This window comes from Trachemys scripta, chromosome 12, assembly GCF_013100865.1.
Source record: "Trachemys scripta elegans isolate TJP31775 chromosome 12, CAS_Tse_1.0, whole genome shotgun sequence".
Taxonomy (NCBI): domain Eukaryota; kingdom Metazoa; phylum Chordata; order Testudines; family Emydidae; genus Trachemys; species Trachemys scripta.
In genome coordinates, this window is record NC_048309.1 from 8,534,608 (window position 1) to 8,551,047 (window position 16,440).

At 42.7% G+C, this 16,440-nt stretch overlaps 1 protein-coding gene across 1 annotated transcript in view; it reads right to left on the reverse strand.

The window, feature by feature from the left end:
* Window positions 1-16,440, reverse strand: part of CDH4 (cadherin 4) — a 658,708-nt gene that overhangs the window by 102,291 nt on the left and 539,977 nt on the right. The window contains exon 7 of the mRNA XM_034787039.1: window positions 13,041-13,213. Coding sequence (XP_034642930.1) covers window positions 13,041-13,213 — 173 coding nt within the window. The remainder of the gene's footprint in view (window positions 1-13,040; window positions 13,214-16,440) is intronic.

The window sequence follows — 16,440 nt, forward strand, 5'->3', positions numbered from 1 at the left end:
GTATACTTCATTTTTGTAAATAGGATCAAAAAAATTCCATTTGGAAGGTCAAACTCCCCAGACATTGTGGAGTTGCAATTGCTCTTCATTGTGTTTAAGCTGCCTTTCCCCTGCATTAGGCTGAGAAAAATGTCTGCTGAACGCTGACATGGACTGTAAATTTATTCCTGTGCCACAGACAAGAGTTGCAATGATAAGACCTCTATAAACAAGGTAGCCAAAGGGTACGCTTTAAATATTGTAACTCTGTATCCTTAAATATAGCTGTGGGCTACATTTTAAAGAGATTTACTATTCAAAATGAATGTACATAGCTCTAGAAAGTAAAGAGTTAACTTAGCTCCGCTTTAAAATGCTAATAACAGACAATGGTGTGTGGATAAGTTAATTAGCAGAGCCAGCTTGTGTTTAATTATTTCACTTGACCTGGTGCAGATTTATACAATCATCCCTTTTGAGAGGGGAAGGGGCTGTCGGAAACTATGTGATGTACCAGAGGAAAAACTTTAAAACTGTCTGAGCTGAGTAGGGACTCTTCTGACTAAAACTTGAATGATACACTATTCTCCACTGTAAGACAAGTTCAAATGGAAAAAGAAATGCAGGTCTGAACCACAGAGATTATGCTAAGGACCCGGTATGCTTCCCACTCTGCTACTTAACTCTCCCCGCCCCATAGTCTGCTGGGATCTTACTACTGAATAAGGCATGAACCAACCCACTTTAGTTGGCGGTGGGATTTCATGAGCAACCTGAAACAAGTGCAACCAGACTTGTACCAGAATTCAGAGCTATCTGAGATCTTCTAGCAAAGAAGAAATGGAATGAGAACTGAAGAGGCTATCTGCTCAGTTCTCATTCAGAACTTGCTAATTGGAATCCAATTAGACTCAAAGGTGTATTTTGACTCAGTAGGTCAAAGTACTTTTTGTCTGGCAAAAGAAATAGTAAGGTGCCTGAATATGAGTTTTCATGAAAAATTAATGACTCTAAAGACGTCATTACAGTTTAACATGCAAGAGCATGCACAGAGCCAAAGGATGCAATATCTTAATGCCAGCAATACCTAAATGAGACCAGGTGCAGTGGAAGAGAGTCAAACTCAAAGAGAAAGAAGTGAAAAAAACTGGGAAAACAACTCTGTTAGCCAGCGACTAGATTTAGACTCACTATGTGATTGGGAAAAAAATTCCCTCCATTTGAACCAAGTACTAAGAAATCATCCTTGGTGGAGATTACTCAGGGTGGATGTAAACTGGCTCTCAAGAGATCTTTAAATGCCAGCTTTTTCTGTCCATTTTCAGATGTCACCATCCTCCTCTGCTCATCATCAGAAATGACTTACAATGACCCAAGAACCTGAGCTGAAAACTTTTCTATAGAACAATCAGACTCACCATCACCATGTGAGCAACAGCATTACCTCTGCTTTTTACTCTTAATTAAGACATCATTGATGTAGCAAGAGGTGGAGGAAAAGCAGGACCAAGGGTAAGGCAGACAGTGGCATGGGAAAATCTCTGTTTTAGGGAAAGCAGCGTGACCAGGAGGCAGATTACCCATTAGCTCCCATGGCAGCTGCATGTCACTGGAACGCCCTCAAGTGTGAAACCCCTGATTGGAGGAGTCAGAGCTTTCTTGGCAACTGGTCCACAACTAATTTCTCAAAGGGATCGGCATGCACTTCTTTGACCTAGCTATCCTTCAATGGAATTGCCAATTCTACCCTGCCTCCATACCTAAATAACAAGAATTCCCACTGACTGCAGAATGGAAAGAGAGACCCTGAGAACACTGTGTGTTCACCTTGACACATGTAAAGTGCTCAGGTAGTACATCAATTGTATAAATACCTAGCTAGATAGACTGAATGTGGCAAGGAATTATTGAAGAAAAGTTCAAAATTAAAAAAAAAAGTTACAGCAGAACACAAAATGAACTGTGGGCTGGAGATTTTGCATAGACACTTTTGATTTACTGTCTGGCTGGTGAGTGTTGTACCAACGTTGTGCCACTTCAGCAAGTTGCAGGCAGAGCGTATGATTGAAATAGCAAGAATGCATGTGATAATCCCCCATGGAAACCACCAGATTATGGATCACCCAGCGTGGGTCACATAAACCTAAAAGCAGCTCTTCTAGCTAAACCAAACGGTTGATGTACTGTTGATTCAGCATGTCCAAAGTGTGCAGCCCTGCATCTTCTTTTCATCAGCATGACCACAGGAAGTCAAGGATTAAAATGTCACATGGACCTATTGATCTAGAACTGTTCCCAAAGATACAGGCTGGCATCTAAGCAATTTCCTCTCTCAGTGTGTCCAGCTAGGTGATTGAATGTGTGTGCTTTGCTCTGTTTTACTTAGTCTTTATTAGTGTTTATCTGTGTTTGTCAATATTATTTACTTTCTAAAACCTGTAGTGATATTAGCAGCATGTGCATTTAAACACAGGTAGTATACTTAGGGTAGGTCTACACTTACCTCCAGGTCCGGCGGTAAGCAATCGATCTTCTGGGATCGATTTATCGCGTCTTGTCTAGACGCGATAAATCGATCCCGGATCGATCCTGGAAGTGCTCGCCGTCGACGCCGGTACTCCAGCTCAGCGAGAGGAGTACGTGGCATCGACAGGGGAGCCTGCCTGCCACGTCTGGACCCGCGGTAAGTTCGAACTAAGGTACTTCGAATTTGTGTACCTTAGTTCGAAATGGGGGGTTAGTATGGACCAGGCCTTAGTGAATGGAAGTAGGGCTATGGTGACCTATCTGCCCGAAATTCAAACTTCCACCAGGGCTTTGTAGCTTATATAACTAACTGTTCTTTAGCCCATTAGGTTTGTGTCCAGCTCACCTTCTTCCTTCACTTGATTGTATGAAACTTGTGAAATGATAACTACTGATATTAGAATTGAATGCGCTAGTCTGGCCTCCCTTCTAGGCAGAAAGTGAAGTCAGGAGAAGTCCTGGGAACATTTCTTTTTTGAAGAAGGAGCCTAACTAATTTCTGTGGGTCCTTTCTCTCTCTGTTCATAGGGCTGACACAGCTTTTAAATCTTCTTTTCTCTATCCTTTCATTCTGCTTCAGTTGAATGATCTGCTTCTCCTATGATCTTCAAATCTCTTTTCTAGGGACACTTGTGCTCATGCTCCAGTTCTCTCTCTCTTTCTGACTACTTCCACGGCTTAAAGCTCCTCCAGTCTCTCTTTAAGTTACTGATACAACAGCTACCATTGCAGTACCTGTGAAACTTCACCATGGTAAGTGACAGACTGGGGTTTTCTAGGGCTACCTTTAACTCTATGAGTCATGGCCAGCAGTCCAACCCCGACCACTTATTCTAATATTTCCAGACCAGACTCACACCTTGTCAGATACTTTAGAATGATGTTTCTGTTAGCGCCTCCCTTACTTTCCTCCTCTTTACTTGACTGATCCAGTGGCTGGCTTGGTGAGTGGATAGTCACTTATCCTCCATCTTGCTCCCCCACCTGGTCTTTAAGGGGCCATTTTAAATTTGTCTTATTTAATAATGTATAAAATGTGTCCATCAGAAATATAAGAAAGAAGATAACATACTGACCAACTTCAACTAAACTGTCTCCTCCAACATCTCAGCACATCATCTCCCTCATCAGGCAAAAGTCTAAATAAATAGATAATACTTATGCGATTTATTTAATTTCAACCAACACAGGGTTTTCTGGACTGACAGGGGGAGCTAAATCCAGATCTGAGGATTGGTATGCCCCAAATCTAGCCCTCTAGATTTAAAATATAGGGAAGACTTACAGAAGTGTCCCAGCATCTTCCATGATGGTTCATAGGAAAGATGCAGTCTCTCCATAAGGCAGTCAGAACCCAAACCACTCTGCAATCAAAATTCTCACCTTGAACTTCGCCAGAGGCAAACAGGAAGCCAGGACAGCCTTTGAAGAAAAGGTAAAGCATAATCTTTATAGCTAATATTGCTAAGTAAGCTGGCAGGAGTCTGCTACCCTTGTTGAAGCTTCTAAATCATCTTCAAGGATGGTCTCACATAGAGTGCCTTGCAGTGATCTAATTCGGGGGCACTAGGATGACTGGAAAGGGCTACATCAGAAAAAAAAAGTTGCACAGCTTGGGCAAACACAGATGGTGGAAAATAACACTTCTAGGGCCTGTGAACCCAGGACTGCAAACTTCAGTGACATACCCCCAGGTTAATAGGGGCAAACTGCATTCTGACCGGAGCCTCCTTATACATCTTCCAAATATTGGAACTCCAACTTCAGAGGGTTTGGTTCTGTGGAGCAATGCTGAATGGAGAGTATTTGGAGTGGGTTCCTAACTCTTGACATCTACAGATTACTACGAATGGCTCTACACTGAGTGTACACTGTGTTTCCAAAGGCACTAAATGGAGTTAATAAACTGACCCCTCTTCACTGAGGAGTAGTAGCACTCCTCACAATCATTTGCTGACTGAAGGTCATTCTGATCCCTAATGAGAAAATGAAATGCGTGTTGGACTTGCGGAACAAGTTCAAATCAGCCCTGCATACAATGTAGAAATATAAGCTCGAATCAACTATACATTTACTGGCTAAATTCAGTTTACAGCTAATCAGCTCTTCCTTTGACAGATAATGCTGCTGTGGAAGTGGGATAATTTCATAAATGAATAATTTAACCCGTTTTCTTTTAAGTAATGATATTCAGACATATTAACATATAAAGCCTCAGTATTTACATTTTTGTTACCTGGACCTGCAGAATTAAAATGTATCCAGAGTATTTGGTGATAAATGACATTTATAGAGTGGCTTTCATTACACAGGACTTCTCTGTGCTTCACAAAAATCCCTTGGATGGAGCATGGCAGACAATTGGCACACAGCTCACCACGTGACTGCATTAGGGGAGAACTTCTATTTTAATATCGTAGACAAACTTTTCTTCTTTCATAGGTTCACAGATTTTAAGGCCAGACGGGATCATTAGGTCATTCAGTCTCATCTCCTTCCTAACACTGGCCATAGAATTTCACCTCTGTACCCCTGTTTTGAGTGCAATAACTTGTGAGCTCATCTTCCAAAGAGGCATCCAGGCTTAATCTGAAGACAGCAAGAGATGGAGCATCCACTTCTTCCCTTGATAGTTTGTTCCAGTGATTAGTCACAGCACGCTGAGATAAAAAGTGTCCTGGAAACCTTAAGGCCACATGTTCAAATACAGAGACTCAAGATCTAAACACACAGAAATACATGTGCATGTGCAAGAGTGTACCAAGCAACATATCTGCAAATCTCCACCCTTGTGCATGCAACTGCAGGAGTATTTTTCTGCATGTGTTTTTAATGCACTGACCTCAGGGCTCCATTTTTGAATAACTTATAGATTCATAGATTCATAGATTCATAGATTCTAGGACTGGAAGGGACCTCGAGAGGTCATCGAGTCCAGTCCCCTGCCCGCATGGCAGGACCAAATACTGTCTAGACCATCCCTGATAGACATTTATCTAACCTACTCTTAAATATCTCCAGAGATGGAGATTCCACAACCTCCCTAGGCAATAAACTTCCTTTAGGCCCATGAAAATCGGACAGAGCTTAGTTGTTTTAGGTCTTGTTGAAAAGAAAACAACGGAGAGAAATAAAAAAGGAACTATTCCACAGCAATATCTCTTTTTTTAAGGCAAAAGATTCAGATAGTACATGGAAAATACAGCTCATCTTTAATGGTGCTTGTCATAGAATGACAAGCCCTTACCAACTTTATGTCAGTCATTGCCGCTCCTTTGAGATGGCTAATTTTGGTGAGGAAAATATGAAACAAATTCATATAACACAGACAAGCTAGTTAGATGTTATTTTCCTCTCATTCATTGTCCACTCCTCTCTATACATCCTTACCCATCTGATCTGCATAGATTTACTGAGGTATACCTTGTATCATGTCAAGATCCTTCAGTATCATGTTGCAGCAGACGTTATTATAGTCTTATTCAGGAGGAAGGAGTAGGCTTGGATAGCAGCACACTGATAAGCAGGGCAAGAAATAAAAAACACAGATCCTAACCGCAGGCTAAATCCCTTTTGTGCTGCTCCAGTAGCATAAAGGGGGATTAAAGCTGCCAATAAGGCTCTGCTCCGGATTGTCCTGTCACAGTGGATTCCCCGGTGTCGTAAAGCCAGTGAAGCCAGTCTAGGTTATCTACATCCTGTGCCTAGTGTAAAGGGCTGGCCAGGAGAGAAAAGGGGCATGGCTGGAATGCACTGCATTTCGGCAAGCTTAGGCCAGTAGAATAGTGCCCAGGGCACCATTCCAGAGGGTGTAAATTAGAGCAGTTCTGTGGCTGCTCTAACTTGCCACAGAGGCTGAACTAGCCCCCAGCTGTCCCCAGGCCTGGACATATAATGTCCTTTCTGCCTCCTCCTTCTCCTTACAGGCACTGAGCAAAACTCTGGTGCACATGAGCATCCAGCCCAATAATTCTCCAAGAAAGTTAACAATGGGTTTCTAACAAAACGGCTCCTGCAGTTACCAGAAGACAACTGTTCTCATTCACCTACATACTCAGAATAGTTACCATGTAGGGCACAAATGAACCCTGACACTGACCTAGCTGAATTACACAAAGGCTAGGTCTATACTACCCGCCTGAATCGGCGGGTAGAAATCGACCTCTCGGGGATCGATTTATTGCGTCCCGTTGGGACGCGACAATCGATCCCCGTATCGGCGCTCTAACTCCACCAGCGGAGGTGGTAGTAAGCGCCGCCGACAAAACGCCGCAGAAGTCGATTTTGCCGCCGTCCTCACAACGGGGTAAGTCGGCTGCGATACGTCGAATTCAGCTACTCTATTCACGTAGCTGAATTTGCGTATCTTAAATCGACTCTCCCCTGTAGTGTAGATGTACCCTTAGAAAGCAAGGGCATCGGTTTTTAAATGCAGCCTTTCAAAATTCTGTTCTCCCAAAAAAATTCTAGTTTCAACAAAGACATACTGGGGAAGAGGGCAGCCACATTTTCCAACCAGTGAGAAGAATCTCTCTCTCACCCCCCCAAAAATCCTGCTGTTTCATTCATAAATAAAATAAGCCACAAGCTCAGTTGCTGGCAGGCACTCCCTTTTATCTTTCACTTGGTTGAGAAAGAGACTAGCAACATCACATTTTCAGAAAGCCAAGGGTGGTAATCACAGAACTGGTTGTCATGTATTTTTAAAAGCATTTGCAGCAGCACTGCTCCAATCATTTTAAAAAAGAATTATAAGCATGCAGAAAATTCTGAAGAAGAAGCTTAACTCTCTTCTTTACTTATTTTTAAGATGAGAAGAATGCACTGGAAAAAGACCACTTCCAAAAGGAGATCTCAAAAAGTTAGCACCATTTCACTACAATCACAGCAGAGCTGAAATACTCATTATCTCAAATAAGCCCGGGTGACATTTGAGATGTCTCGACAATTATTGGCCTGCCAGCCATGTGTGGAATCAGCCAGTTCCTTTTCTCTTTTTGGTATCTTTTTTTTACATGCTCAAAGACCTCATTCATAAAATATGTAGCGGGAGCTCTTCAGAGGATGATATTGCCTATGCTGTAGACCCGATGAAGGTTACTGTGCTGCTGAGACAGATATTCTGCCAGAAGATAAATCAATGTAGCTGGTGGAGTTGAATTACTGCATCAAGAGCTCAGTGGTTGGCACACTGGCCTTCAGAGCGACAGTCTGGGTTTGATCCCTGGCTGGTGGGACAATTTTGAGATTCAGTGAGAGTGTAGAATAAACACTCGGTGTGGTCCTGGTCACTATCCCATGAGTGCAGGGGGGAAATGCTACTTGTTAGAATAGGAAAGAGATGCGAGTTTGTGGCACACTCCCATAGGATGCACTTGGCCCATTTATCTCCTGGGTGGTGCAGACAAAGAGAGAACAACGAGGACTGGAATCTGGACATACTGCTAAATTAAGCAGATAAAAAGATTAGCAATTGGCTAGCAGCTTGATATAAACCAAATAAAAGAGCATGGCTTTTCCCCTACAGTTTAGTTATATCCTGTCCATCTCATATCTTTATGGCCTTTTCTGCAAATCCAAATATTCCATCCCTTGTCTTAATATGTTCTCCAACAGCCATTTACATCTGCTTCACTTTTGCCTATTTTAGAGCAAGTGTTTGATTTTAATCTGCTGATGTTAGCCTGGTGTTTCAGTGTACCTTTGAATCTTTGGTTCTTCACATTCTAAAACCCCATCATTTTCTCCTATTAGTTCAATGGGATAGATGCTCTTTTGTTCCACCTTTGGCATTTCTTACCCTTTTGCAGGCAGGAGTTTAAATCAGACTTGCTAAACTGTCCTCTAATAATTTTTATGAAGTGCAGTCCAATTTTCTTTATCTTCCTTGGGGATCCATTCAATTAAGCACAGTCATAATGAATGAATGGACACAGAGCTTTGTAACCATATTTACATCCAGATTAATGGGAACCAGGTAAGATAACTTTAAAGCCATCAATATTTTAATACCTTTGCTTTTCATTTTGCTATCTTCAATGTCAGACACATTTAGAGGCTGAGTTTTTAATTTCCTCCTCAGTTTGTGAGAAATCAGAGTTTATACGTTGCTTTAAATTACCAGAATTTGCCTCAAAATAGATTTCTTGCAGGTCTTCCATCTTGATAGTCAGCTGAAAGACTGCACATGACACAAACTGAGTTGCAAAGCTGATCATTTATTGGCGACTGTAACGAATGTAATCTATTTATCTGCATATTGCCAAGAAGCCAGTATTTATCAATATTAATATTTAAATGAAGACTCTGAGAGAGCACTAAAAATATAATGTAGGGAACATTCAGGCAACAGAAATGCTGAACTGGATGAGCTAAAATGTCTTCTCCATCTCACCTTTACCACTCACGTTTAACTAGTTTATCCAATGCAAGGTGTTGTTAGACCTCAAATATGAGCCTGATTCTCATTGACACTAAAGCTCAGACAGTTACATTCACTAAAAGGGCCTTACTGTAAACTGAAAATGAGGCTCTATATCAATACAATCTAACAGTCCAATGTCACAGACAGTGTGATATGTACATAAACATTTGAGCCCATAGAATGTCTCTTTTAGGAACTTCACCCACACGGATCAGACTTGTTAACATTATAATGCAGAGCTCAAAATCCTGCTCCAATTTGGCTCCTGCTCCTAACAATGGACAGACAACACAACCTAATTTAGTCCCCTTTCTTTCAAGAATTCAACACACATTTGCGGTCTGGTTAGTAAAGTTCCCAGATACAGATTTCTATTTAGATTTGAGAAAAAAAGATTTTATGTTGATAAAATATGAATTCTTCACTCCAATTCCAAATATTATCTTGGTGCCACCTGAAAAGCAACAAAGACACTCGGAATAAACACATTGTATTGCTTTAGGGAGCACCAAGGATTATGTCTGGACCTGAGAGGTTTGGTTTCATTGTCTTTTGTTCAACCTTGTACCCAGCTATGTCTTTTGTCCAACCTTGTACCTTGTACTATGGGACGGTCAATATTCTATTTCCAACTACTTACTGCTACCGGGCCTCAATTTCCTAGGAATAAAGTCACAGGGAAGATGGCCCAAAATGCAAGCTTCTTCTGAGAGCCTTAGATCTGGTCTACATTACGAAGTTGGTGCCAGCAAAACTGTGCTGGCTAGGAGTGTGAAAAATTGACACTTCCAGGGTACATAGCTATGTGGGCAGAACCTGCAGTGTAGACGCAACTAAACTGACAGAAGAGCGATTCTCTTGGAATAACTAACGTCATTAGGGGAGGTGGACTTACTACGCTGGCAAAAGAACTTCTGTCAGCATATGCAGTGCCTACACAGGGGCTATCCCAGCATAGCTATGGTAACACAGGCACTATAGTGTAGACATGGCCTTAGAAATATTTCACCTGCTAGCTCAGAGATGGGCAAACTATGGCCCGCGGGCCACATCCGGCTTGCGGGACCGTCCTGCCTGGCCCTTGAGCTCCCGGCCAGGGAGGCTAGCCCCCTGCCCCTCCCCTGCTGTCCCCCTTCCCCTGCAGTTTCACCGCCGCGCGGGCAGCGCTCTGGGCAGCGGGGCTGTGAGCTCCTGCTGAGCAGGGCAGCAGTGTGTCTAGCTCCAGCCGGGTGGCGCAGCTGCCAGACATGCTGCTCCGGGGGGCCTGTCAGGGGGCGGGGGTGTGGGTAGGGATCAGGAGATGGGGATCGGGGAGAGTTTGGATAGGTGTGGGGTCCCAGGGCCTATCAGGGGGCAGGGGTGTGGATAGGGGTTGGGGCAGTCAGGGGACAGGGAGCAGGGGGGGTTGGATAGGGGATGGAGTCCTGGGGGGGCAATTAGGGGCAGGGGTCCCAGGAGGGGGTGGTCAGGGGTCAAGAAGCAGGGCGGGGTTGGATGGGTCAGAGATTCTGAGGGGGGCAGGGAGTAGGAGGGGCGAATAGGGGGTGGGAGCCACGCTTTTTGGGGAGGCACAGCCTTCTCTACCCAGCCCTCCATACAGTTTTGCAACCCCAATGTGGCCCTGGGGCCAAAAAGTTTTCCCATCCCTGCGCTAGCTGATAAAGGTGGGGGGTGGGAAGCAAAGATTCTGCCTTTGTTTTTTTGATTGTTTTGGCCAGTGAATTTTTAAGTTGATTTGCTCTTCCTTTGCCTTGCACCCCTGGCCCTACACCACTGAAATTACTAAAAAACTAGGACCTCTCTAAGACCTAAAAGTCAGTAGGACAACTGGAGTTTTGCCATTGATTGTCACAGGATTTCATCTTCAGGATTTAGGATCTAGCTTTGGGTACCTGGTTGCTGTCCTGTCATTTCTAGGAGGGCTACAAGTGATTCCTCTGCTGTCTATAACTTCTCTTCTACCACAAGTCTGCAACAGGCTCCTGCATTGCCTGGGATAAGCTATCTGCTCATGATTCAGTTAAGTTTCTGATTGTGTAAATAGAGAGTGTGGAAATGCCCCCTGTCATGTTTGCAAAGTCGCCTAGATCAGAGTGTGGAAGAGGCAAACCACAGTGCTATATTTTTTCCTCAGCTCTGTTTCCTGTCTTCACATCCAATCTCTTGAAAGTTCTTCTTTCATTTGACCAGCTCCACAGACAACTGTTTCATTGAGCCTTCTCCCTCAGGGTCAGCACTAGCTGACGCTGTGCCTTGAGGGAGCCCCAGTTCTGTGCCAGCTCCATCCAGCACCCCTTGTTTCTATTCCAAATCTTTCTGACTGCCACAGGGGCCCTCTTCTGCCTGCTGTTGCTGACTTACTGTCAATGTTTCTATCGAGTTCTCTGTGTTCACCAGCGGCCACCTTCCCTTGCTCTGAGGCTGTGTTTAGGATTTCTGCTCCCAGGCTGAACTGAGATGCATGGAAGCGGCATGGAATCCTGAAGCCTCAGTGTAGCCTCGAAGCAAAAGGCAGCCTGAGGTATTTGAGTGAAACACTGACAGTAAAGCGTTCAGCAGTCAACTCTCCACAGGGTGCGTTGGAACCTAGATGCCTTGACACACAGTGAAGGCAGCTTGTAGTGACTGAATAAAATGGAGAAACAGTGATGGAAAATTTCAGCATCCTCCCACTCCTACAATTTTGGCATCTCAGACAACCAATCAGTTCACCGGTCCTCTGAATGGATCTCTTACCCATTTAGTCTCTATCCAGAGAGACAAATGGGTTGCATAGTTAAGGGAGGAACAAGATGATAATTTAACTCATTTTTGGAAGGCGTCCATTAAAAACATGGTACACTGGGCACTGGACTTGCACTGCAATATTTACCTTTGTGGTACTGCCACCTAGATTTAAAATGGCGAAAACCAAGAACACCTTGGTAAATTTAACTATAGCAAGGTGTGGATCCTGTTGTGTTTTTTTTTAAAGAGTGTTCATCGTATTATTAGTGGGATATCACAGTACAGTAAACAACTAGCACTACCAATCTCTTTTACGTAGTTCAGAAAATAAGATTGCTGTGTTTGACATTTGAAAGGTAGTAACTCAACCAATCATAGGACAATGGAGAAAAAGACATGGCATAAATTCTTCCTCCACCACCAGCTAATCAGAATGGATTTTGAGGACAGGAATCTCCATTGCCCAGGCTAACCCAGTTGGTTTTAATTTAGGGGCAAGAAATTCCACTTCCGTTTCTGTTCCACTTAGTGACTGATTCTGGGGACAGGACATCCTAGCATTTATGCTAATCTGATCATTTTTTCTGTGAGAGGTTGGAAAGCCTCCCATTGGATTCACCCTGACTTTCTCTAATAAGAAGCGCGTTTCCAAAGAAGGTGTGAGGAGGGGACTTGTGAGACTCACTTTAGCTAATCTGTGCTGGTGGAGTGTAGTTTTTATAACTTAACATAGTTTTTTTTTCCATTTGGAAATATTTGCATATTCTATAATGACAGCAAGAAGATCTATTTAGAGAAGAGTGCTTCTCGAAACAAAAGCACATGTGCCTTAATATACAGCAGTAGACATTTTCCTAATGTTGTCAACATAATCACTATTAAGTGGGACCACGCTGGTTCTCTAACACTAGTGGGTGAATTTTTTAATGCCTGATAATGAAGCAGTGTTTGGGATCTAGCATTATATTTAAGAAATGTTCACAATGGTACTCTAATTGTTTCCAAAGATACAATGTAAAGACCCGTAGAAATTAGAGATGGGAAAGACCTTTGTCCATCCCCCTGCTGGTGAAGGACTGTTCTCTACAGTTTATTTTCCACGGCTTTGTTTAAGTTATCCAGGCATAAGGCTTTTAAAACTTTTAAGACTATCCCACAGTTTCATAGACGGCTGACGATTAGGACAAAAGGCCCAAACCAGAACTCAAAGATCCTCATCTCTGGACTTTGTGCAAGTCACATCCAGATCTGAACCTCATGGCTTCACTCTGAATACAAATGGCTCCAAACTTTAGGACATTTGGGTGTAAATCCGAATCTGGATTTTACAGTTCAGTAAATCAGTGACAACCAGAAACATCTATATTTTTTCTTTCAAACTCACCTCTCTGTCAAGTCCAGCAGCCACTGTGACAATGTCTCCTGTTTCACTATTAATGGTAAACATGTTTTGTGATGGACTCTGTGGGGTCTGAGTGACAATCCGATATCTCACCATCCCATTGGCTGTAGTACTATCATCAGCATCATTTGCAGTCACCGTCATCACATAGGTCCCTTGAAATAAGAGAAAACAAAACATCAATATCTTTTCAATCGGCAGTAATGCGTTGCTGGTGAGTTGGAAACCTGCGCTTCATTCAGAAATGTTATAGGCAAGAACATCACATTTGAAATCTACCTAATTAGCCAAGAAGCATATTGTGAAAATACTATCCCTGTTTGGATTGGATACGCTGGAAGGACAATGATCATATATAACCAACCTTCCCCTGTTTCATTATCAACTCCAGCCTTATAGTTTTTTCAAAGATTGTATGTTTTAAGGCAACGTTTGCCCTCTGCAGCTTCCTGTGCCTTCTCCCAGAGGTATAGATTTCTCCTTCCAAAAATCAGCCCAGTTACCTTGCTATGAGACTATTTCTAGAATTTAGCAGCACAAGGTCTCCTAGGGTTCTCAGCAACTTCAGAAAGATCCACCAACATGCACCACTGCAGCATGGCTTGCCCCATGCCTCCAAATCCTGCAATAAAAAAGTCCATCACTCCAGTGCCAGCACCATTTCAGTGCAGAAACAAGGCTTATCTGCAGAGCAAACCAAACAGCTGCTGCCCAGCAGGGAGGGAAATCAATGGTTTGGTATGTGTGGCCAGCAATGTATTGAATCGTTGGTTTGTTTCTTGCTAATCATCAGCTTCTTCATTTGCCTTGCAAAAAGCCTATTTTCCAGATATTGCTAGGAGCACAATGACAGGCTTATTATCACTGGAGTTTGGCAGCAGGGTGTTCTGTTAAAGAGGGAAATTATCATGATGATAGTAGAGGATGTTGCTTGATTGGATGGACTCCTGCAGCTGCATGGTCTTATGACCCCCCTCCCCTCCCAATAGCTGATGCACTGCAGCCTAACATTTGTTATTATTGGTGGAAAGAATGACTTAAAAGATGGGCACACACTGCTTACAAATAACGATCTCCAATAATATATGTAACTGATGATAAGGTACACAAACAAGAGAAAGGGGAAAGCAGGCCTGGACCAAGTTTACTGGCCACAGCAACAAACAAGAATCAGTAGAAAAACGGAGGGCATCGCTATTACACTCCTCATTTGAGAGTCATGCATAGTGAGGGACAGATTATGGCTGGCAATCCATGGCCCACACTGGAGGAGGCGCTAAGGGGTCTCAGCAGGGATTCTAGCTCACTCTAAATGGGCACTCCTTCAATGGTGGCAGCACGCATGCCCTTCTGAACTCAGCCAGCTATACTAGCCACCGCAGCGTGTACCGCAGTTAATCACACTGCTTTGCCCCACTTTTGGATAGCTACCATCTTTGGGGTGCTAGTGGGAAGCTCCCCAACAGTATCACATCCTTGTGCAGGTGCACATAGTCCTACAGGACTCTTTCCAGCTTGTACCACCAAGCTGTCTTTGTTCTCTATGGTACTACAGATCCCTGTGAATTTTGCTATTTTAGATTTTTAAAAAATGTGTAAGGCAAATTCCTGTGATACATGAAAGTCCTGTTTTTCTACAATAACCCTGGCCCTCATCTGTGAAATGAGAACAAAGTATTCAACACCTTAAATTTTTTCTGATCAATAAACTTGGGCTGAAGAAAGGAACATTGACTTGGAACAAGATTGCATGAGTTATGATTTGTTCTCCTTTCTCTTGTAGCATTCCCTTTTTTTCTCCTGTAAAAACAGTAATGATGAGAAAACTGATACAAGCAAAGAATCCATCCTTAGATAAATGCTTAATAGGAGAAATTTCAATAGAAAACAAGTTGCACAAGATGTTTGATTTGAAATTTATGTTATCTTAATGCATTCCATAGAGATAATAATCTCTGAGCAGAATGTCAAAACTTATGGTTAATGAAAATGGAAGAGAAAATAAAATCTATTTTAGGAGATATAATACACACTGTAATACACTCATGAATCCAAAACACCAGGCTCTAGAGAAACAGATTTCATGATTTAGTTTTCGGTGCAAGAAAACATAACAGTTCAGAAATAAAAGTTGTTTGGTACACTACATTGCCGATAGGAAGCAAAGAAGATTCTTTTATATTCACGAGAGATGCCTAGGTGTAGGAATTTACAAAGTCCCAGACTCTGCAAATTCTTACTCATGTGAGTAATTCCATGGATCTCATTGAGACAGCTCCTGTGAAGAAGAATGACAACCCAGGTGAGGCTTTGTAGGATTGGGCTTCATGGCTTTTCTTTCCCTTCACCCTTGTTTCCCTCGATGCAGCACTTTGACCAATACAATAACATTTTATACATTGCCGTTCTAGAAAACTGATTATATCAGTTGTCCTTGACCTGCAACCCCATAAGGACACACGAGACATGTTAAATGTCTTTTATGATGTGAACTGAGAACCAGGCAGCTGCGGCTCTTGCTTCAATCTGCTCTGATTCTCATGTGTGAGTGTTATAATTTTCTATTGTGAGATCCAAATTAGCAGGAAGCAGAAAAGGTTTGGGGAACTTGACATTAATGCCTAGCTTGTAGCATAACAAGTTGCCACATGTAAGGGTGGCAAGTAGCTGGGGTGGGTTCTGTAGATTTTGAGAAAGTCACATTTCCTTCTCTGGTGCCCTCTTTGCTCCAGGAAGGAAGTAAGCTGATAGCATTCCACCATCCAATAACTAGTATACACTAGTAGCAGATTACTTCCCCCTCTATGCCATCTCTGCTCTGCTGCCTGATATGTGGATGGATGCAATCAATGTGCCCATTCCCTTCACCTGCCCACTTAATTCCTGCCTGGCTCTGTTGGAGGAGAGTAATAGCTTTACAGAATATGCTCTGCTCTCCATGCTGTGACCCGTGTGCAAAGGTGCACTGTCTTAAGGACACGTGACAATTCTACCATTATTGTGTGTATTCTGTGTTCAGTATTATACATATTTACTCCATCTTAACCAAGACACAGCTCTTGCTGGACACCTTCTCAGGGTATCGTAGCGTACAGTTAAAAAAAGGTACATTGTTAAAATATGGCCTGCTGAAGTGAATACCATAAACACACACACACATATTCTGTATATATCTAGGTGGAGTGGGATGGGCATAAGCTGCTGTGGTATTGGGCATCTTTGAGATTGCAAATTTAACTACTGTCAGAGCATCTAAATAGTTTGCATATTTTTAGTTGAAATAAAATATATCTATTTCTACAGTACTCATCATTGTAGTATCTAGGCACATATATCGGGCTAGACTGTACAGCCCTTACTCAGGTGAGGATTTCTACTGATG